Source organism: Puntigrus tetrazona, chromosome 1 (genome assembly GCF_018831695.1).
Source record: "Puntigrus tetrazona isolate hp1 chromosome 1, ASM1883169v1, whole genome shotgun sequence".
NCBI classification, from domain to species: Eukaryota; Metazoa; Chordata; class Actinopteri; order Cypriniformes; family Cyprinidae; genus Puntigrus; species Puntigrus tetrazona.
In genome coordinates, this window is record NC_056699.1 from 13,732,681 (window position 1) to 13,756,651 (window position 23,971).

The window sequence follows — 23,971 nt, forward strand, 5'->3', positions numbered from 1 at the left end:
CCAAAAGACACTGTTCATTTTTTTCCCCTCACTTCGATACTCTCACAGCTGCCTGCATAAGTGTAGAATAAAGGTACACGGTGAGAAACTCAGGAAAGGCATACAAGCAGAACGACTCTCTTGTTTTACAAAAAAAAAACATAACATTAAAAGCAACAAAAGCACATGAGAAGCAAAACTGTTTTGAAGAAAAGTATTTTTCAGATTTTTTCCACTTGCTGTTTTTTTTTTTTCCAATTTGCTTTTGTTGTGGTATGATAACCCCAAAAAATTTTCAGGAACTTTAATGGTTTAGCGCCATAACTGTCAATGTTACAGTCAATGTTATCCATGTTCTAAGACCAGTTTGCAAGCCGGGCTATGAGTTTATTCAATACAGACATTACAAGCAATGCTTCAGTACTGGATCCCATTGTCTTCTAAATCCATAGTATTGCTGTTGTCAAGTACGATAAGCAGCTTCATGACACCACAAAATAGGTCTGACGTTCTTAGATAGGCAGGTCTTTCAGCATCTCCTTTAGGCCCAGAATCACACAACTGTCAAAGAAGACATCTGTTCCTTGTTGTTTAACACGATTTGTTAAGAAAGTGTGAGAAAATAATAATCTTCCTATACAACATCATAAAGGCTCTTTACTTTCTAGAGGCCAAAAGTGGAGGAGGAGTATTAATAGTGGCATACAGTACAGGTCAAGGTAATCATAAGATAATAGTTACAAATTTTTAGTTTACATATGAGCAATATCACACAAGAAGTAGTGAGATTCAGCACAGATATGCGTGCTGACATGCATGGCTACATGTGTGATACTGCATTTTCATAACAGTTTGACAGCATGAGTGTGTAAATACAAAAAAAAAAAAACAACAATGGAGTTTTTTGTGTGGAATTACTTCCTTTCACCATACTCAAATCTCAGTTTGACAGTTTACAGCTTAGCCTAAGCCTTGTTACAGTCTAGAACCATCAGGAACACAATCAGGATTTTCCAATCCTAAATACTACTATTACATGAAAAATGATTTACTCAATGCTACTACACAATAAACAACAGCAGCCATCATAAAAAGTTGCTAGGCAATTCAGTCAAAGGTACAAAGGCAGCACAGCAGGTTCATGAAGTAAACCACTTTTGTAGGACCATTACAACATCTCCTTCACCCATTAAGATGTTCTTAACAACGGAACAGAAGAGTGCTGACTTGGAAAGCATAGAGGGCACCAAGTCTTTCACAAGGTGATCACTAACAGCAGAAAACTGTCCCTACAGTAACTGTGTGGAGTCGGTCTCATTTATGTGCAGTGCTGGGACAGGGGCACCTTGGGTAAGCTGTGGTGTCAGCAGGCCCATCTGCAGAAACATCTGTCTGCCTACAGTGGGCTGGCTGAAAGGAGACTTCATTTCTTTTGAAACACACATGCCCAGTAAAACACAACCAAGCAACAATCAGACGACAGGACACTTGCTAAAATCTTTGTGTTAAGAGTATTATTATATAATTTGTAATAATATATTTAAGAAATATTTCATGTTAATGTTATAATAGTAGATTTAATCAATATTCTGATAAATTACTTTCTCTTACGTTTGAAATCATTTTAAACTGGAAATACATTTGAATAGTGAGAAGAAAAAAAAGCTTTGCGTGCTTGTAAATGCACGTATGTCTGCCCAAGAGCATGTATTTATTTACCAGGGGGTTCCCAAAAGGCTGGCTGAATTTATGAGGACTTGTCCTAATGATTGCCAAAGCCATTTGGGATGAATATTAAATGTGTTCAAACACAGGGATCTGGAGACCTTGTATACTACGACCTAAAAACCACACATACTGTTCACATACACTGGGCATCGCTAAGATGCAAACACACACTCTTTCTATTCCACACACAATATCTCCCCTCGCTCTCTCCCCCACACTCACACACACACACACACACACACACACACACACACACACACACACACACACACACACACACACACACACACACACACACACACACACACACACACACACACACACAGAGTCAGCCAGCCCCTGCAGCTGAAAGGGAGAGCTACAGTGACAAACAGCTCTCCTACTCCAGAGTTGGCAGGAAATCTATCACGCCGGACAATAAAATTGCAATTGAGTTTCTTTAGCTTTTTTTCCCTCAGCAGATGCATGTATCTCTCTAGCTCTGCGCTGCTGCACCTTTTCAGTTCATACGCACAACCCCCTTTTCTGTTTTTAGATCAGAGCAGAGTCGCTGTAAACAGAGCAGGACCTTACCTGCATTAATCTTGTGCAATTATAGCACAAAAAAGCAATTACAGGCTTGACCCATAGGAAGGGGAATGATCAATTTGTGTGCACTTGCTCAGCAGTGAGCTACTTAAGGAATGCAAGCACGCTCAAATATAACATATCTGCATGAAAAAAAATGAAAGCATGCTGCAATACTTTATCGGTGCTTAATTCAAAAGATTGTTTTTTTTTTACTCTGTATAATGCAATTTGACAATAAACTAAAGGGTGTGACTAAAAAATGACCTTAAAATCTTTTTAAGGTATGTCTTTACATATTACCATTAGTACCATTCCTATCTATCGTCATTCGAATTATTGTCTAAAATGCATTTTAGCATGCATCTGAACTAAGTTCAATAGTACAACTTTTTCTCTTTAATTAATCACTTTCTCTGGTATTACTCTCATTTGTAAGTCATTATGGAGGAAACGGCTGAAAATGAATAAACATAAATGCTAATGAACCTGTTTGTTTCATTTTAAGGAGTTTCTCATATGAAATGAATAAATTACAAATACATCAAAATTATAATATGCAAAATATATCACCAAAATAAATATGAACCGTTTAAGACTATTTACAATGCAATCCATTTGCACACGATACACATTGTTTAATCTAATTGAAAATATAAACCTCCCTAAATAGTAAAGTTTTTGTTTTAGAGTGTGTGTGTGTTTCTTTGTCATCTTTAAAGGTGAAGTGTGGAACAAAACCAAAAAAACTGAGACCAGAGACAACTGCCAGTAAACCATTGATGATAAATTTGTCAATATTTTTACTGCAATCTTGAAAATAAATATTGCATACTATCCTAATATCATAAGAATAACTATATTCCATATATATATATATATATATTTTTTTTAATCAAATTTACTTATGTTCTCTACATTCTTAATGCAAAAATAAATCAAAAAATGTTCAAAGAGATGACTTAGAAATGAAGACTGTGCAGCTAATGCTTGAGTGGCATGTTTTATCCCCGTTTTGAGAAATGGCATGGCCAGGCCAAATCTTGACCCATGCGTCCTGGATTGGGCATCTCTGTGTTATAGTTCTTGTTTGTTAAATTTACAGATATTTAAATTTTAGATTTTTCAGAAAATTTCACTGTGGCTCTGTGGTGCTATTGAGGCATTTTAAGATGTTTATTTAGGAACCCTGACCAGTCTGACATAGTCTGTGGAAGCTGTTTGTCCGGCCAATAGGAGATGAGAAGTGTTTGGGAAAGCCATCATTATTTTTGCGATTCCCTTTGGTGACGGTAGCACCACAGTAATAACAAACTTGAAGTAGATCTGAGTCTGTAACAAGACTGCATTTGCTTATGAATAAGCCCACTGAGCACTGCACTCACTGCATAGCACAGCTGCACCCCCAAGTGGTCACTGACAAGAACTCAAGCAGAGCGGAGGGATGGTGCAGTGCCAGCAGCTGGTGCCCAAAGCTACAGTCTGACACCAAATGACTTCACTACGCTTGGAACCATGTCCATATTACAATATCAATAGAGCATCTTTAAGTAGACATTTCTGAAGCTCAGAACACTGAGGGTTCTCAAATACATTAAAGAAGCAATTCAATCTGTAAATAAAAGCATGAACCGAGGAGTTTGGCAGTGGATGAACTCAGATTCTAATCTGAGAAGTCTAGCTGATTATGGAGAGTAATAACAGTTAGGTTTCTGCAGTTGCAATTCAGTGGATTACTGCTGATGCAGAGAGGAGGGAAAAAGGCAATGAGAGAGGGAACCAACGGCAATGAGGAAAGAAAACGAGAGAGATATGTTGATAGACGTTTTGTGGTAGACTTTTCATCCATCATTTTGTTCCATTTTAATTAAAGAAACTGTGTTTACGTTTGAATAATTTTGTTATATTACAAGCAGTTATTTGTTACAAATTGTTCACCACATCCATTTAGAAGATCGACAAAAGGTGAGCATTTTTGTACAAATATTAAAAATATTATTTATACTATTATAAATATTAAGTAACAAAATATTAAATATTATTTAAGACACTAAAGACAGATAGTTGCTAACTTTTAATCATTTTAAAGTGATTCATTGTTATTAACTGCATCCAAAATAATAGTTTTTGCTTACATAATATACCTGTGTCGACTGTTTATTTATTTTGCATATGTCTTAAATTGCTGGGATATAATTGTAAATAAAAATAACAATGTATGGGACAAAATTATAGATTTTACTTTTATGCCAAAAATCATTTTGTTATTGAGCAATGATCATGTTCCATTTCATAGATTTCCTACTGCAAATATACTAAAACCTAATTTTTTGATTAGTAATATGCATTTTTAACAACTTCATTTGATTATCATTAGATTATTTGCATTATACAGACTGTACATCAATGGAAAGCCTATTTATTCAGCTTTTAGATGAAGTATAATCTTAAAAATGTTTTTTTGGTCCAGGGTCACATATATTTGAGAAAAATTTTAAACTTGTATTTTGGATGTGATTAATCATTAATAGAACTAAATAAAATACTAAACGATTCTTTTTACTTCACAATATTACTACTTACATTTACTCTACTTACATTTTCAATAAGTACATGCAGCCTGGGTGAGCATAAGATACTTCCTTTAGAAAAGTTTAAAAGTGTAGTGTATGATAATTTGTTATAAAAATACAATAATAATAAAAAGAATAATACTAAATAATAATTCAGGCATAAATCATTTCCTGTGTTCTATTAAAGAGAGTTTTGTGAATTCAAATAAACATATATGACTGCAAATAACATACGTTTAAATGCATTTATCCATGTGTTTTGTTTAGCGTGTGCGTTTGGGTCCTAACCTTGGAATGTGTAATGGAGAGCGTGTCCACCCACACGCGCCAGCCACCCCACTCATACTTAATGGCGTGATAAAGAAGGATGCGAAAGATGGCGTACACCATCTCTGTGATCTTCTGCTCCTCGCTGTTCTTGGGGTTTATGAAGCACAAAGACAGCATCCACTCCTGCCACACCGAGCACTGTAACAGACTCCTACAAAAAAGGCCACAAAATAATTAAGAAAAAAAAAAAAAGAATATAGGTTAACGTAATCAGTATAATTAGATGCATTTAAAAACAGATACAAGATATCTAAGACACCTAAGTAAAAGTATGCGTGCGTGTGTGTGTGTGTGTGTGTGTGTGTGTGTGTGTGTGTGTGTGTGTGTGTGTGTGTGTGTGTGTGTGTGTGTGTGTGTGTGAGTGTCCTTACCTGCGGTTCTCTCGGCTGTTGTTGAAGAGTTTGATCATATCTGAGAGGAAGATACGCCGTACTTCCATGCTTTCTGCTCCTGGAGGAGTGTTCTTTAAAAGAGCAGCTATCACTTTTAGGATCTCTGATGGGACAAAATATCTGCCGTTAATGCCCATGACAGAACAGTGCTGTTTCACATTGTATCCGAATGTCTAGTTTTGAAAAAGCTTATGAACAATTAAAAAGTGCAGTTGCTTTTTTTTTTAAGCACAAATTTTGTTGACTGCTTTTTTAAATTAGTTATCAAATACACTGTACCACATTGTAAAATGTGCATAGACAAACATAATGAGCATTTACAAACAATGGTACACTACCATTTCAAAGGATTGGGGTTAGGGTTTTTTTCACGACTGATGTATAAAATCAAAATTCATGATTTTACAGAAAATATTTAATGCTAATTTAATAATATGCTGTTTATGCTCAGAGACTAAAAGTAACGGCTGCAGAAAATTCAGTTGTGCCATCAGAAAAATATATATATTTTAGAAATTGAATAAAAGTTATTTTATTGTGTATTTAATATTTCATGATGTACAAATCAAATCAATGAAACCTTAGTAACCTAAGACAATTTCTACCGAGAACCGTACCGGTCCCAAACGTTTGAATGTCAATATCATTTAAAAATAAATAAACAAATACATTCAATTAAATAAAAAGAATAAATTAAGAATCAAAGAGGAGGAAAAAAAGCTAAGTTTTAATAAAACGAATAAATCTTAATTGTTGCCCCAACACTTGCATTCAGTGAGAAAATAACCTGCATATAACGTGGGGTAAAAGTATAGTCTACTTCATAAGGTCGGTATAGTCTAAACTCTGAAGCTAAAATCGTGGCTTCCTGGAACAGAGCGTTAGCTTAAACTGGAAAGATTGGTTGTTTAGATGAATTATCTAGACAATGTCAGCATGCATTAAGTTGAGAAGAGCAGCTCAAGTTTCAGCCGTCACAGGGAGTTTAGAGCACGACAGCATCTGTAACCAATGCTCTCACTCGTTCCAGCAGAATTGTGTTGTTTCTACGCCTTACTCACTCAAATTAGAGTCACTGAACCTTACCAGTAGAAAATTACCTTTGCATGTATCTCTGCGCTTTTCTGTTTTTTTCGCTCTCCAATCACCATTTGGTCCTGGTTTGTCCCGGAGTTTAATTTAAAAGAAACTTTTGCTTCCTCAGTTTGTTTGATTGGGTCTGACATGGCTAAAGACTGCAATCAGAGCCATTTAGAGGCTTCAACACAGATCAAATCAAGGAGACACAGAAGAAAGCTGAAACTCTGCTGTGCTCACTCTCTGATCATATATGAGATGGCCTTGAATCAGACTCTGCTGGTCTACCATCTGAGCGCTCTAGAACCGACCCAGGATCTGTGATTCACTGTTGTTCCTCTGACTGGCTAGCGGTTTGTGTACATGGTCACATCTCCATGTAAATACAGCTCTAATCAGCTGCCTGCAGTACCTCAGAATTAAGCTTCATTAGGGAAAGATCCGATACGGATCGGTATACAATATTAGTTTTACTCCGTACATTAAGACCAGAGCATCTGATTGTTGCCAAGTCCTGCACTGAATTTAAAGGAGCCGCATGTAAAATTGAGCAGAAACCGAGGCGTCTCATTATAAGAGAGAATTCAACCATCTAATATTCAGAATCTAGTTGCGAATGAAACACAGTAATAACACAGTGCTACAGTGGGAAGTTAATTACTTTTTAATGTGTTTACCATTTGAGTAATCGTGACTATCAAACGAGCTTCATTTGTCTGAGGTAACCGTATACTTAAAAATAAAATACTGGTGGCTGTTTGATTTGCACCGCATCAGTAACACGACTATGAAATGAGACTCACATAACACTATTATAGTAAATCACGAGTAAAAATAAGCCGTTTTATAATAGGAGGCAGGTTCTGCTTGTGATCTTGCCGTCTCTCGTGTAAGGAATGTTGAACGCTTTTGTATCACTGAACGTAAATACTGTATTCTGTGCTGCAAGTGAATGATTCGTAACAAATTTGTAACTTTATTTTATTCCTTCATAACATTTAGAATTTGAGATTTCTCTGAGAAATGCAGATAAAGTTAAATAAAATGTTTTCTTCGATACAAACTATCAGATGTGTTTTAATGAAAAAAGAAAAATACATATTTCCATGATTAGATTAAAAAATACTTATTGAATCTATTAAAGTATGTTTAACAAAGATCCACGTTTAAATGCTGGTGTCCAGGACTGTGAGAGACGGTGTGTCATGTAACTCACGTGGGTTTTGAATCTTCACAGTAGAGTCGGGGTCTGGGTGTTGTTTGTGAATGACCTGAGTACAGATCTGCTCCGTAAGAATCTGAAAAAAAAATTACAAGTAAGCTCTTAAACCAAAATCCAGATTACGGATAAGGAGTAGTACATGTTTAAAAATAACAACAATGATATATAACAACACAATGACTTTTCAAACATTTCAAACTGGTATGAACTATTTTTAAACAAGATTTCAGCATAATTTTGGGTAACACATTTCCAAGTAAAAAAATATACAACCTAAAGATCCAAGAATAAAAATCCATGCGAGAGAGTAAATGAAAACGTACTTGAATTCAAAATACTAGCCCAGTAAAAATTATCTGTGAAAATTTTTTTTACTAGAAGTAAAATCGTTTTAATAATTAATTACTTTCAAAATGTAAAAAAAAATGATTTAGACACTTTTTATTGATAAATACCACAAAAGAGAGTGGAAAAGCAGCTAAATACAAAGCAGGCCAGCATGTCTTTTTGCCTAAAAAATTGGTAAAATCACATAATAATACACTCAAAAACAACGTGCAATAAACAGGCATTTTAAAAAAACATGGCGATATATAAGACTGACCTCAAAGAGCACGTTGTATGTTGTGACTGTGAACTGGTTTGAGTGGAGCATCAATCGTTCAGTGAGCAGGGAGAACAGGCCGTGAGCCAGCATGACCTCTGACTTTGTCCTAAAACGCATGGCATCCAAAACATCAGCACCAAACCCACACTGTGATCTACTTCAAATACAGCCAGAACCCCAACAGGGCATAACTGCAGCCCAAAGCGGCTGAAAAATATCTTCGCAGTCACGGAATGAAGCTGCATCTATTTTAAAAACACTTGGCGGTCAGATTCCTTCTGGGGAAAATTCACATGAAGCAAATGGGATTACAAATGAAAGCGAGCTTTATCTATCAAACACCACAGAAACTACATTTGGAAAAATACTCACACACGATTACAGACTTTGACTACATTAGCGCATAAATATTTCCAAGCTGTATGAATTAATAGTGGAGCGAGGGTCATTTGTTATCAAAATAACCCAGCTGAATTCACTCTGGAAAAAGACCAAGTCGCTTATTTTAAATCGTTCATTTGAAGAAAAAAAAAAAATCTGACTTTAACTCATTTGGAGGTATGCTGGGAGCTTATTTCGGCTAAATATTTATAGCGAGACCATCCACTACTGAATTTTTTTTTTTTTTTTTTTTTTAAATAAATAGTAAACTTAATCATGTATAGTACAGGAATCACGTATTAAAACAAACGTTAACATGTTATTGCTACTATTATGATTAACAGTATTATTATAAGCCTTTATTTCAAATGAGAAAGTAGTGACTCACTTTGGTGACAAATATTTGAGAAAGTATCCCAAGACTTTTAGTGCCTGCACACGAATTCCTTCACTTTTGGATGCGAGCAGCTTAAAGATGACCCTGTTATTCACCAAACAGAAAGAAAAAAAATTTAACAACAGATGGAAAACATACAAAATAAATGTAGAATGCCTAAACAGTATAAATGTATAATAAAAAGTATATATTTTTAAAAATTACATAAAAAGAAAGTTTTTAACAAACAAATGTGTCATCATAGATATTAGATATTTAAAAAAGCGCTGTCTAACAATTAATCACGATTAATCACATTCAAAATAAGTTTTTAATTACATAATATATTTGTGTATTCTGTGTATATTTATTATGTCTTTTATTATGCATGTATATATTTAAGAAACCTGTGTTACATTTATACATTAAATATATTTATATATGAAGTCATTTATATGAATATAAATATATTCATGTAAACGCATGCAAATATTTTCATAATATATGCAGTATGCGTGTCTTCATACTGTATATACATAATAAATATACACAGTACAAACACATATATAATGTAAGCAAAAACTTTGCGATTAATCTTTTGACAGCACTACTTTAAAACACATGTGCAATTGCGTGAAGCTTAAATATGGTGTTGAATTTTGGTTTTCAATTAAAGTGTATCTTTCAGGCAAAGGAAAATACCAGGAACACCGATCTCACGAAAGCTGACGTGTACACTCGGATGTAACCCGAGACTATTACACCGTCTACATATTAAAATAAATCTGCCTATATCTTTCTGGAGTAGGATTTGATGGAAGTGTGATTTGAATGAGGTTGTCAGATCTAAAATGAAAGTGAGGCCCTCTGTTTTATCATGACGAGCCGTCCAGATGCCCCCCCGCTAGCGTGCACATTTAACCCCATGGCTGTCAGTGGAACTAGCATGTCTATAAAGGCTTTGGAAATGTAAATGCCTCCATTTATGCAGCCCATATAAGAGCTCAGTACAGCAGCATAGATATCAGATGAACCTATGAAAGTGTTTTTATAGGTTTTGTTAAGCAGGACTCAGATGTCTATGCTATGAATGAGGCATTGTGGCCTCGCATCATTCCACTGAATATTTCAAATTCAGAATTTTTTTATTCCCAGGATCATTTATAGCTTTTAATAAAGATGTGGTCTGTAGAATATAATGTGTGGTTGTAACGGGATACAACAGCTCTCACCGTATTCCATTTCTCTGATCGAAGGCTTGAACCATTGATCCAGGGTGCTCCGACATCAGTGCCACCAGAAGCTGAAGAACATCCATCAGATTATCATCCTGTTTTAAAAAAAATAAGCAAAATAAGTATATGTCAGAGTCAGGTGTCATTTAAACTTCATGATTTTATCAGTGAATGAAGCAGTGGATCTTTACATTGTAATCTGTGCCTAAATGAGTAAATTAGTAAGTAAATGCTACTTTCAAAAAGCATTAAAAAACTGGTGCTAGATTGTGTTTTTTAAAGCATTAGAAGAACAATATACAATACATATATTACAGAGAGAGCGAGAGCATTTGTGGGAAGTGGCATGATGGTAAAATCTCTTTTTTTTTTAAGATGTGGGAACCAAGCGCCATCTGGTGGCAGTTACACCACATATATACAATCAATCAATCATTTTTTTTTTTTTTTATTTATATAGCGCTTTTAATATACAGCGTAACAAACACAAGTATAACTGATAATCTGCCTTGAGTTACAGTTAAATGCTACTGTTTTAAAAGATGCATTGAGAAATGTTTGAAATTACCTCGTGCATTGTGAGCAGGTAGTTCAGAATACTCTGCAGTTCGTCTTCCTTCACGCCATGATCCTACATTTACGAAACACACAATCATTGCCTTGATTTGTTTTATTAAAATTATACGTATGTTATGGCCACGCTAGCGTACCTTCATGATAAGTTGTTTGACAAACAGCAGCAGGAACGCTCGGAGAGAGTGAATCTCCTTCTGATTGGGTCTTGGCCCATCTGACGCAGGATATCAAGCAAAGAAAATGTCACGTAAATATTATCCCATGGGTCTAGATTGTGATACTAGTAATACATTTTTATTATGATTATTTATTATAATTTTTTTTGGTTTGTTTTTTTTGTTCCCTTGTTTTTGAAATGTATAACTTGAAGCAAAATGTCGATGAAATCTTAATTTCTTTTAATGAGATTTGAATGAGATGAGCAAGAAAGCAGTCTACTGTGGAAATTAGACACAAAACGCTTAGAAAGATAAATTGCTCAGTTATCATGGAATGGGATGCTTCCCCACAGCATCTTTAGCGCAAACCTACAGTGCTCTTTTTATCTAGAATGACTATTTTCAAGGATATTTAGAATGACAGCGTGTTATATAACCAATATAAAGAATGATAATAATATTTAACAATTGTAGAAGAAATAAATATAAATTCATTGCAAATATTAAGTTGCAGCAGAACTCGTATTAAATTATTAGTATGAGCTAATGATCTTATACTAATGCCGTATTATTTAGTTTAGAACTACTATTTGGAATAAAATTAAACTGTATTGTATGTCAAAAATAGAAGATGTTTTATTTATTCCCAGATTATTAGACGCCACTGTAGCTTCACATGGACCTTTTCCGACTCCTATTCCCTAGTCTCAAGACGTGTTGAGAAGTTGGTTTAGTTCTGCAGCAGACTGCTCTCTTACCAAGACCCTTGGGCGTGATTCCGCTGCGGTCCAGTGGGTTTACAACCCAGTAGAAATACTTGAGTGTGTGCATGATCTGCAGTACAGTTCCAACTCTGCGGATGGCATTGTAGATAGTGACGGTGCTGATGAATTCCGTGGCCAGGTAGGTGTAGAGAACCAGCTGTACCTGTTGAGAAAATCAGTTTTAGCCACCAATGAAAAGTCACATTTGAGAGAAAAAAAACCTATAAAGTTGGCATGATGCAGCAGCGTGTGTTCATGTAAATGTGTTAGATACCTTAGCTGGGGCATGAATCCAGATGGTAGGGTTGAAGAGGATGTGGTCACACAGCTGTTTCAAGAGCAAAACTCCGGTAGGAAGGTTGCTAAGATAACGGGCGAAGGCAAGGACAATGTCCAGCACAGGTCGCGTCACATGTACTTTAGAAGACTGGGAAGAAAATATAAACATGAAATCAAATATCATTCCAAACTAAATTTAACAAAATTCAAAAACAATTAAAAAACAAACTATCAATAAATGTGAACGGCAGACAGAAATAGAATCTGCTAAATGGTTTAAGCTGTCAGGTCATGCATTTATCCAGTACATGACAGTGTCATACAAAACACATCTTAAAGACATATACAGAGACACATAAAGACCAGAATATTACTGTTTGTACTGTTCCTTAACACACACGGGGATTGCCAATATCTGTTTAAATATCAACCAAACAAATCATAATATTATTCAAATACAATTAATGTGAATATGAAGATTACTGTTTTGGGTGGACATAAGTTTCATTGTACTTTTACATTATTTTGAAATGTAGTTCTAAAATATGACTCACGTTTTTTTTTTGGTTTTGCATTTGTAAAGAGGAACTAGCATTTCTGTTTAAAATATCACCACAGCCTAATGTTAAATTAGAAGCAACATATATTTTGGCAACAAATAAAAAGGGTGGGAAATAATGTGAACATTTATTTTGAATGATTTCAACTCTTCTTTCAACTGTTTCACTCTTTTTAAAAATGTAATATTTACCTGCATGTTAAACATTGAATAAATGATTGTTCAATTACTGTTCAATGTTTTCAACAGGTTTAGAAAAATTCAACATTGGGTTTCCGTAGTTACGAACGCAACTTTTTGTAACATTTTAGGGTCTTTAGATACAGACTAAATACGGTTTACTGCAGATTACCCTGGTCATTGAGTCATTGAGTTCTAGATAAAGTACAAGGTTTGAGTATTTAAAGTGTTTATTATTTCAGCTTTTTTTCTATATCTGTGTTACCCAGCAACCTCTGCAGGCATATACTAGCATGTTTTAATAAGGACCCCCTTACATTCATTTTAAGAGTACAAACTTGCTTCTTTTTTCTTGTTACAGCATTAGCAGAATTTAAACAGACTTTGGATACACAGGTTACACACTCAATGCATGAAGGCACTTACCTTCTCCAGTGCGTAACCGATGACGAGAAAGCCCTTACAGGCCAGCACCTGCTCTTGCATAGCTACTGAGCCCTTCAACAGCTCCATCACAAACGACAGTAGTGTGCAACTGAGACAAAACATTCAACAGCTGATCTTTAGTAGAGAAAGACAGAGCAGATCTAACAAAATGACAAATAATATAGAGCCCTGAATATTACTTGTGAATGTCTATTCATTGCTTTTTTTTCCATCCCAATGATGGCTTGATATCTCTTAGTAATCCCTAATATTTCACAGGTCAAATGAGATAAAGAATAAATACTCACAAATACACTCATTTGTTAGCACGACAGCCAAAAATGGTTAAATATTTAACTTCTACTCAATGGTATGTTCACACAAAATAACAAGTGAATGAGACTGAGAACTGACCTCTCGAAGACCAAACCTTACAGCCAAAAACAGGCTAATGGTTTGTGTACCATGAGAAAACATCTCCTTAAAAAGCTGCTATTGTGAGTCTACTGGGTTTAGCAACTCTAGGAGAGGCAATATTAACCTAATTTTCAGTTCTTCCTGGCCGGGCTAAAACTGAGAAGAGCTCAATCTTTTTTCCCCACTGAGAATCCCTTTCCTAATTTTCATTCTGCCCCCAGGCAGAGTTGGTGTTCTCACCAGACGGAGGTGTCCAGCTCGTCACCGCTGGGCTGGACGAAATCCAGCTGTGCAAACAGGGGGAAAAGGACCTGAACTCCTCCAATAGAATGGATGGCACTCTGAACCGAGTGCGTCACAACAGCTTTGACATCCTGAAACACAGAAAGGCTTGATGTTGGATTTGTTTTTGAATTTTATGTTGTATTACGTCATCGTGTTATGTAACTTAGATACCCTCTAGTCGACACAATTCATATTATTGTCATATTCCTTTTGTTCTGCAACAAATACTCCTGAACGAGAGAGTTATTTCCTAAATCTGCGCTCTGTATGCATGAAGAAGGGGAGGTGGGTATAATTAAATACAGAAAGACAGCTGTGAGGTCCTTCTTAATGTGCCTCTAATCAGACCAGTGCTCTCCCAGATGGCACATCCATTAAACCACTGTCAGACAGAACTACTTCATCTGTTCAGCAAGTGAAGATGCCATCCGAACTTATGAAGCCTTTATTAACTGGAAAACTGAGAATTAAGATAAATTATTGTTCCTATTGGTTATTTTATAGAATATTTCCTATTATTTAACTCCAGGGCTTGACAACATCTATTTTTCAGTTGAGATTTGTACTTATCCTTCAAATGTTTAACAATTAAATTAAGAACTGTTGTTTAGAATGTGTATTAAATATTATTTTTATAATTTATTAGATTTTAATTAAGAAACATATTCATAACACACTTTTACTGTGAAACAATTGTGTACTGGGAATAAAAATAATATTTACAAAATTATCACTATTAATTGTGATTAAGCTTACCTAACAATAAAGATTTCAATTATACTTTTATATTGCAGTTATTTCACAATCAACCTTCAAATTAATGCAGAAGCAACATAGAGACAGTATATATTTGATATCTATTTAATGACATATTTTCTTACAGCTGAAGGCGGATATCATCAATACCAATACTACTGATGTCTACAGGAAATAGTTTATTTTTTCCCTAATATTTAATCAGTGAATATGGCCATTCAAAATTACTTTAAAATAATTGAGAGCCATAAATTGTAAAATGTATTAGACTTTAAAAATTAGCCATTTTAATTTAAGTGAACTTAAAACAATACTCATATAAACCCATTATATATTATAAATGTCATATTTACCTGTGTCCTTTAGACAGTAGGAAATTTAATTCTAAATTAAAAATAGATAAATATAAAATGCTTAAAAATCTAACTGATTTCTTTTTTCTTTTGTTCTTTAATTAACAGACATAACAGCAGCTGGGTTCTATAATCTATAAATATAACTACTTAATTTACCTTTGTAAAGAAACCTAATTGCTAGCTATCTCAGTTGTCTCTTAATCCTACGGCCATCTCTAAAGGGAGGGTGAGTGGAGGAATGAGCCGTTGGTTGCAATTCAAAATCTCACAGCTAGATGCCTCTAAAATTTACACAGTGCACCTTTAAGAGCTGCCGTCGCTGAACATGACACGGATCTGACCTGCATAGTATTTTTGATGAAATAAGGACACTGCATGTTTGTATTTTCATTCATGCTTTACTATAAAAATGATACAGGTTATACACTAGGGGGCCCTATTACGTATCTTCAGAAAGAGTCTACAAAGTGGCAAAAACAAAAACAACCTCATATTTAAGCATATGCATAAAAATACTGCGATCATCATCACCAACCACATATAAATGAAAAATGTTAGCGGGAGAAACGTCAATCCAGAAAGTGGTAAAGGCCTGTGCAAGCTGATGGAAGTCATCTACTGCATCTTTGATATAATAACATCCAGATTTCTCAACCTTTTGCTCAAACTTTTTTTTTTAAACCTACAATCAAGTGTTGATAAAAAAAACAATGCATGATGCTGGATGTCTGAAAGTACTGTAGAGGGACTAATCTTTATTTTGATGTATGATTCATGGTCACATATTCACCCAAAAAACCAATGAAATGCAATGAAATTTTTGTGCAAATCATTAAAAACGCTTAATGGGGAAAGAGATGACTGGTCCAAAACTCTCTCACACCAAAATCACAGTCAAAAATGTATATTTAATAAATACATGAATAATAAAAAGCTTGCAGACTCCCTTGATAACACTGTAAACCAGATTACATTAAGTGCTTTTAGGACTCCTGAAGTGCTGGATACAGCACAGGTGTGGGCTGTGTTTTGCTGAGCGCGATTATAAAATGCTCATATTGTTAATTATGTTAACGAATGGTGATGAGCTAGATTCATTCGCCCACAGACAGTGGTCCACCTGGCAGAACAGGTCTCTTCAAGCAGCTGTGCGGGTATGGTGAAGCAGGTGTGATGAAGAGACAAAGAGGAAGAGCGTACCTGCAGCATGAGGGCGTGCGGTGAGTGCACAAAGATGGAGGCGTTGTCCTTGGGGGAGGACTCCAGACACAGCTGAGCGTCAGTGGCTCGAGGATTATAGGTGAAGGCGATACTGGCAGACAGCTTTCCATCATACAGCAGCATCTTATGATGTTCTGCAAACAGCAGGTCACTCTCTGCCTTGTGCTTAAAAGTGCCCTGGATCAGTCAGAGAGAGAGAGAGAGATGCTAAGTGGAGTATGTGGAAAAGTCAAACAATTAAACTGATTTAAGAGCAACTTTTTACATGCAATCAACAGACTAAAGATGGGAATGCTAAAATTGCCTAAAAGTGCTCCAGCCGACTATCGGTTAAAAGTTGATCTACTAATGAAGAGATATATCTTAACAAGTATGTGATAATATCCAGCGTTTGGAGAGAGACATTGATCCCACCTTGTATCCAGGCCCCAGCTGATAGATGGCTAATATCTGAGCAGCGCTGAGAGCCTCACTGAACAGATACACTGCCCCCATCTGACCACAGAACACACGGTTAGCGTCTGCTGTCTCTGATGAGCCCAAGAAACACTTGTCGAATGTCTGTGAAGAACAGGTGGGGGGATAAGGTTGTTTAGTTCAATGTTTTAAATACAGCACTTGTATATTTTTAATATTTGTAGTGCTGGTACACTACTGAATTTGGAGGGTTTTTTTGGTTTTGAAAGAGGTTTATTATGCATTTTGTTTTTTAAATGTAATTTATGATGGCTTCAGTCATTACTTCAGATTTCAGGGTCACATAATCCTTCAAAAATACTTCTAGATTTTTAATCAATTTAATGTATCCTTGCTAAATAAAAGTATTAATGAAAATATTATATTCCTGAAAAATATATCTTACCGACCACACATTTTAGAACATTAGAACATTTTACTCACATCACACTTTAGGTGCAGAGAGGACTTCAATAATCTATAATTATTGATATTTTTATTTGTTTGTTTGAAAAAAAATGCCTTTTTTATACAAATGGTAATATGTCCATGTGTTACACTGCCCTTATGCATACAATAAATGTGCAATAAATAAACCATATTAGCATCAATTTGTTAGTTCATGTGAATCAAAATAAAATTTGTTAAAAATGTGCTCTTTAAATGTTAGACACCTTGAGAAATGCTGTTTTAGTGTAATAATGTCCAACTTTGAATTAAAATTTGAAAAGAAACGTCTACATGTCCAGCAGTTTTGTTTTATACTTTAAAGTTTGTGGGTATTTTGGGATTTGCAGCTGCTAAAATATTGACAAGCTTTGAACAGAAACACTTCTGGCGAATAAAAGCAGGGCCTCAAGCTTAACTGCTGTGTAAAACTAGAACAATAAGAGATAACAGAGCCCTTTGAAAGTACTTACATCGCTTGTGTTGACAAACCAGGTGATCTCTCCATATGACGCCAACTCTCCGTTGACATAGCAGCTGATTTCACTGTTCTTCCAGCGATTATAGATGTGCACTATGGTCACCATGTACCACTGTTAAATAAAAAGAATTTTAGCAATTATAAAAATTACACTATTAATTTAATATCAATATATCAAAGATTGAGAGCAGCATAGCATTTTATATATATATATATATATATATATATATATTGATATATTTACGAAAATATATACCTATATATATATATATATATATATATATATATATATTTTTTTTTTTTTTTTTTTTTTTTTTTTCCTAGGTATTCAGTTTCTATTTTCGTAAATCAGTCATCAGTAAAGCAGAATTAAATATCATCAATCATTTTGTTAATAAGAAGGTAAAAATATGATTCAGTTTCAATAACATCATAAGTGCATTTTAACTTTGACAGCCCTAACCTTTTTGACCCTCTTGCTATCTTGTGGTCCTGTGTCCCCCTTGGATCCATTTTTCCCAATAGAAAAATAATCAGGAAACGCCTGATGCTAAACTTTCATTTTTAACTGTGCTACAGTTTTGAGATCATGGTCCATTTACACCCTCCAGCAAAGACCTCACCCTGATCTTCTTGAATTTCCATTAAATGGTTGGGGAAGCCAATGAAGGTGCTTATTCCTTAGGTAAAACCTCTCCAGAGGGAATGGAAAGGACTCTAAATATAGGCCCAATGCACCCTATGAAAGCTTTTTTAGATCACTTGTGAGCTTCTTGATATTAGAAATGTGAATTTGAATAATATAGGTATCAGACTTTCATTGCTGAAAAGGACTATCCATTAAAATATTTACATGTCTACATTTAGATTTATATACTTTATATTATATAATTAAAATTATGTACTACTATTTTTTTTTCTGAAATATATACATGCATGTCTGTGTGTATAGATCTATATACATATATATACATATATACACACACACACACACACTTAATGTCTTGTTATATCATGCTTCACTGTGGTTGTCCAATTCCAAGGTGTTATTCGAGGATGCCTCCCCATTCCAGGGGGCATATGGGATCTAAGTAGGGAAAGGATTTAGTTTCTTCTTGCAAATCCTCAGACACGACTTGGCCTCAGCACAAACCCTCCTTCTCATATGTCAACTTTGCTCTCCTTGTACATTGTAGAGGCAAAAATGAAGACTTTGAAAAGTGTGAAGTTTATAAGAGTACAAACTGGTAAGTTGATTCATACCTTCTGGGGTTTAAAGTCATATTTCACACAGTGCTGGAAGCCTTTGGCTTTGGACTTTAGAGAGGTCACAATCAGACATCCACCCACAAAATGTGCAGAATAGCCTAAACTTTTGCTGGTGCGGAAGCTAGAGAAGAGGGGATAAATACAGAGCACAATTAATAAACATTACAGTTCAGCTGTGGGGTTCTCAACTATGCAGCTGTATTCTTAAAAGAAAGAATATCTACTGATTTAACCCTTTGATGTACAGTATAAATAAAACAAAAACAGATTATCTTCTTTGTTTATTAATATTAAAAGCATTAACAATTTTAAAAAAATTACAATTACATTGAGGTTTGTAATTCAGTACAATGTAGGCCTATGAAGGTTCATTCAGCCTAAGAGGAAAATATTTAATGCTACATCATTTTCTGAGGTGTTTGAAGAACCAAAAACAGGCTTAAAGTGAATAACCAACCCACCCTTTACTACATATTGAGTGCTTATACTGCATAACCAGTAGTGTTAGTTCATCCAAAAATAAAACATCATCATCTACTCACCCTCATGTTGCTAAAAACCTATCTGACCTTGCACTTCTTTGGGACAAAAATTAAGGTACTATAATATTTTGTAAATCTCGTCTTATGTGTTTGGAATAACAATATGAATAAATGACACGGCAAATACATGATGACAATCAACTATTAGTGTGAAGGTTCTGTAAAAAAAAAAAAATGTAAAACTGTTTTGTAAAAAGTCACAATATAGTTAAATATGTGGATGGATGGATGGATGGATGGATGGATGGATGGAGATGTAGAGAGTTAATCTCTGCCCAGTGAATAGTCTACAGTTCTTTCTACAGGGTCAATTATCGTTTGGTGAGTCAAAATAGCTCCATTTGCATAAATTACATTTTTGACAGAAATTAATTAGAAGCTGAAAATAGGACAAGAAGGCTGTGAAATGCTGCCCTTGAGAAGTATAAATGCTAGACAGAAAGAAAGAGGAACATTTTTCTTATTCTTCACCTAACACCTACAAATATTTAAACTTTTTTATGGCACCTTACAAACAAAGAAGTCAGCTAATCTTTGCTATGCACCGCAGGTGTTCTTTCCAGAGCATCTTGAATAGAAATGTTGTATTTTACATTACAGGTTTGTGTATGTGACCCACCAGTAGAGATAAGGCTTGTCCTTGTCAACGTTTATGTTATTGATGGGGTCCAGGCGCAGCCAGGTGTGGAAGGTAAAGCCGTTCTGGTATGGCCATTTTGCAATAGGTGGAAGTGCAATAGCCTAATGACACAAAAAACAAAAGCACATTTTTCCAGTTAGGTTTCTATATTTTGTTGTCTTGTTTTAAATAACTAGAGTATAATGCAGAATAGCATATGAGCAGAACAAAAAAATAAATAAATGAATATCCTTGGAGAGATGCGCTTAAAACGTTTGTGTATGTTTGTACACATAAGACTTCCTCTCATATTTGTGGGTTATGGATGAAAAATTAAGGCAAATGCAATTAAGCCAACCTCCTATCTGTGCTGAAATAACATCTAAACATCCAATCAAAGTGTTTCCTGGCATTCATTTGGCACTGTTTCAAGTGAACACTGACAACACAAGAAGGGTTCCCTACACAAGCCACACATGTGTATTGGAACATTTCAAAGTCATCTGCATCACATCTGATGCATCTGACTGATGTCCTCTCTTGATGCACAGAAAAACATCATGTACATTTTAAAAAGAGCTCAAAGCAAAAACTAGTGTCTGTAGTAAAACACAGGATCTAAGATGTAAAAAAAAATAAATAAAAATCTATCTATCCTAAAAATCTAAATTAGAAACTTGCTTGTCTTTTATAAAAAAAAAGTTCAAATCAATATACATGTTTCACATGAAAAAAAATTAATTGCGCATTGTGACATAGAACTCTTTTCTACAGAGTAAAACTCTAGTTGATGAAGCATGGTATTTGTTTCACTCATCCTTTCTTACTCCATTACCTGTGGGTGGTTAGACATTCCTAAAAACTTTCATCTGTCACGTGAATGAAGGAATACCTTGACAATTAAGTTAAAGAGTGCTTATATAAAACCTTTTGGAGACTTTTAATTAATTGAAACAATTTTACCCTAAAGTTTTAAAGACCTATAGTATCCTAATCCTGAAAGCAATAGCGTGTGTGTGTGTGTGTGTGTGTGTGTGTGTGTGTGTGTGTGAGAGAGAGAGAGAGAGAGAGAGAGAGAGAGAGAGAGAGAGAGAGAGAGAGAGTGTGTGTGTTAAAATTACTTTTGTTTGAGTCTAAACATTTAATAATGAAAAGACCTTGTGGATCTCATGCTATATAGTTTCAAGCGAACTGTTTCGAAGATTGATTCGTTTTGGTTTTTTGCTACTGGGGTACATTAAAAGCTCAAAAAGTTGCAAAGCATATTTTTCCAGATTGAAACTCATTCTGTAAGCTCATTATAGAGAGGAAGTCAAAATGACTGGGTATAGAACTAAAAAAAGAGAAATTCTGGCATATACCTTACAAATCACTTATTTACGAACCACAATAAAAGTTTTCACAGTGTATAGAGGCAAATGTTATGACTGAAGTCAAGTTTAAGGACAGTGCAGTTAGACAGATGTTTGGGTCATGGTCTCACCGCAGCACTCTTCCCTGGGAAGCTGAAAAAGGAATCTGGGCCATTCCTTTGAGCCATGCACTTCAACACTGACAGCAGCTTGACGGCATGAGGAGGCTAATAGATGAAAGAAAAAAAGCATATAAACCCTTGAACAAAATCTCACACAAACACCCACACAAAGAAATATTTGTAGTTTGACTGCAGTGATTTCCCTGTACAAACATAAACTAATCTGCACACTACAAGTATAAAATGAAAATACGGTCACAAATCATTTTGGTTAGTCTGAATCTTACTTATGTTGTGTCCAATTTGAGAAACATCTTCTGGATTTAGACATGAGCTGTGTCTGAAATTGCTCACTCATTCACTAATCCCTATATAGTGTATGACAGTTGAGTGGACTATATCAGAGGGAGTGAACGAAATGAAGTGAACTAATTCAGACGGTGATATGTACACTGCGTGTTAGACAGCTGTTGCAAAAACATTTTCATCACGTATGTACATTGATATTACAAGTACCTCATTTTAGAAAATAATATTAATAGCAGTAACACCTAAATTACTTACTATATTGTAATCAGCTTTGTGGTTTCATTGAAGGTATATTATTTTGTTTTGTAATGCTTTTGTGTTAATAAACATTAAAATCTTGATGAGAATAAACATAAAAATGTACTTGATAAGAAGATAAACATGAACATGTTCGTAATTTTATGAATTTATTGTTTGTAGCATCTTGTCATAGAGCAGCCTCAAGCGACCGTTATCATCATAATGAATACTCTACCAACAAACAATTTCAAATATCCACCGAATTATTTTTGTATATTAAATGGCATCTTTCATTCAAATTCACTCGCTCCGCTCTCTCTCTTCCAGCTCGTCGCTTTTCCACATTGGATTGTGGGAAACAGAGCTTATTGAACGAATGTAGAGAATTCGGACATCACTACAAAATGGCTGACACCTGATTTAGTGCACTATATATAGTATATAGGGAGCAGTTTCAGACACAGCTGTAGATTTTTTTTCCTGTAGATTTTTTCAACCTAAAACATATCCCAAACCGAGACATATTTGGTTCATCAGCAATATGTGCATCAGACAACAGAGTCATGATAATGGCTACTGCCCGCAGGTTTTAAGATAGAGAGTCACATAGATGCTCTTCTACTGCTCTGACATGTTTATTTCACGCTCTGATCAATGGCACTGACACAGTTCCCTAGCATAGAAACAACCTAATGCATCAAACCCTACTGCCTTTTCACTGTCTCAACACCTCCCTCACACAAAGACTGTATGGAGAACAAGCACATACATTTTGTTTATATATATATATATATATATATATATATATATATATATATATATATATATATATATATATATATATATAAATATAATATATAAAGAGTTATTTTTAAATTGTTGCAAAGGCCGTTTCAAAGAACATCATAACAAAAATGTAATAATAAATTAGCTTTCTTTAAAACAATTGAGAGCCCTAAAACTTCACAGCATATGACTGCATGTGAGGTAGAGAGACCCTCAAAGAGGGGATAAAGAGGAGTAAACCATTACCCATTGGCCTTGTTCTCCTTTCAGTTTACTGAAGAACAGCTTCAGTTCCTTCACTGTGATACTGTAGCTGGCCAGCACACCCAGCATGTCCACCAACAGATCTGAAAAACACCACACACAAACATGAGGCGAAACAACAGGAAGGATCTAAAACAAATAAAGATTAAAAAAAACATTTTACAAAGCAGTTACAAAGTTACTTATTGTTAGTAGAATGTCGAAAGTGTTAACAAAATATTTATTAAAAGCTTTTTTCTTTTCAGATTCTTACATACCATAATAGGCTGTATATTAACCTATTAGGAGAAAACTGGAAATTTTATGAAAATGAGATATTAAATACCCCCTCATAAATTAAAAATCTTTGTGAATATTAAACTGTGAGATTGGTAGTTGAATCAGGCTCCTGCTATCAAAGCATCGAACTTTCAACTAATAGGGGTCAACCATATCTGTGAGTACCAGTTTTTGTATTATAATGTTGTTTATGTTAATGTTATCTGCTAGTTCGGTGCGCACCGGGGTTCGGATGGCAGCGTTCACACTTACGCAAACGAATAGCAGTAACGGCCCAAAATCGTTTTAATCAAATCAAATATGATAAGTGTGAACACAGCCTACTACATAAAATGAAAATTTTACATGCTGACTGAGCAAT

The 23,971-nt window shown here is 34.9% G+C and overlaps 1 protein-coding gene across 1 annotated transcript in view; it reads right to left on the reverse strand.

Annotated features, from left to right (window-relative positions):
* lrba (LPS responsive beige-like anchor protein) overlaps positions 1–23,971 on the reverse strand; it is a 193,358-nt gene that overhangs the window by 144,300 nt on the left and 25,087 nt on the right. Inside the window, exons 3-21 of the mRNA XM_043237014.1 lie at positions 23,314–23,414; positions 21,742–21,837; positions 20,259–20,380; positions 19,092–19,218; positions 17,821–17,940; positions 16,859–17,005; positions 16,424–16,621; positions 14,067–14,200; positions 13,410–13,518; positions 12,240–12,392; positions 11,960–12,128; positions 11,178–11,257; positions 11,036–11,098; positions 10,465–10,562; positions 9,245–9,337; positions 8,473–8,581; positions 7,863–7,944; positions 5,549–5,672; positions 5,136–5,328 (exon numbers count right to left, since the gene is read on the reverse strand). Of these exons, the coding sequence (XP_043092949.1) occupies positions 5,136–5,328; positions 5,549–5,672; positions 7,863–7,944; positions 8,473–8,581; positions 9,245–9,337; positions 10,465–10,562; positions 11,036–11,098; positions 11,178–11,257; positions 11,960–12,128; positions 12,240–12,392; positions 13,410–13,518; positions 14,067–14,200; positions 16,424–16,621; positions 16,859–17,005; positions 17,821–17,940; positions 19,092–19,218; positions 20,259–20,380; positions 21,742–21,837; positions 23,314–23,414 (2,318 nt within the window). The remainder of the gene's footprint in view (positions 1–5,135; positions 5,329–5,548; positions 5,673–7,862; positions 7,945–8,472; positions 8,582–9,244; positions 9,338–10,464; positions 10,563–11,035; positions 11,099–11,177; positions 11,258–11,959; positions 12,129–12,239; positions 12,393–13,409; positions 13,519–14,066; positions 14,201–16,423; positions 16,622–16,858; positions 17,006–17,820; positions 17,941–19,091; positions 19,219–20,258; positions 20,381–21,741; positions 21,838–23,313; positions 23,415–23,971) is intronic.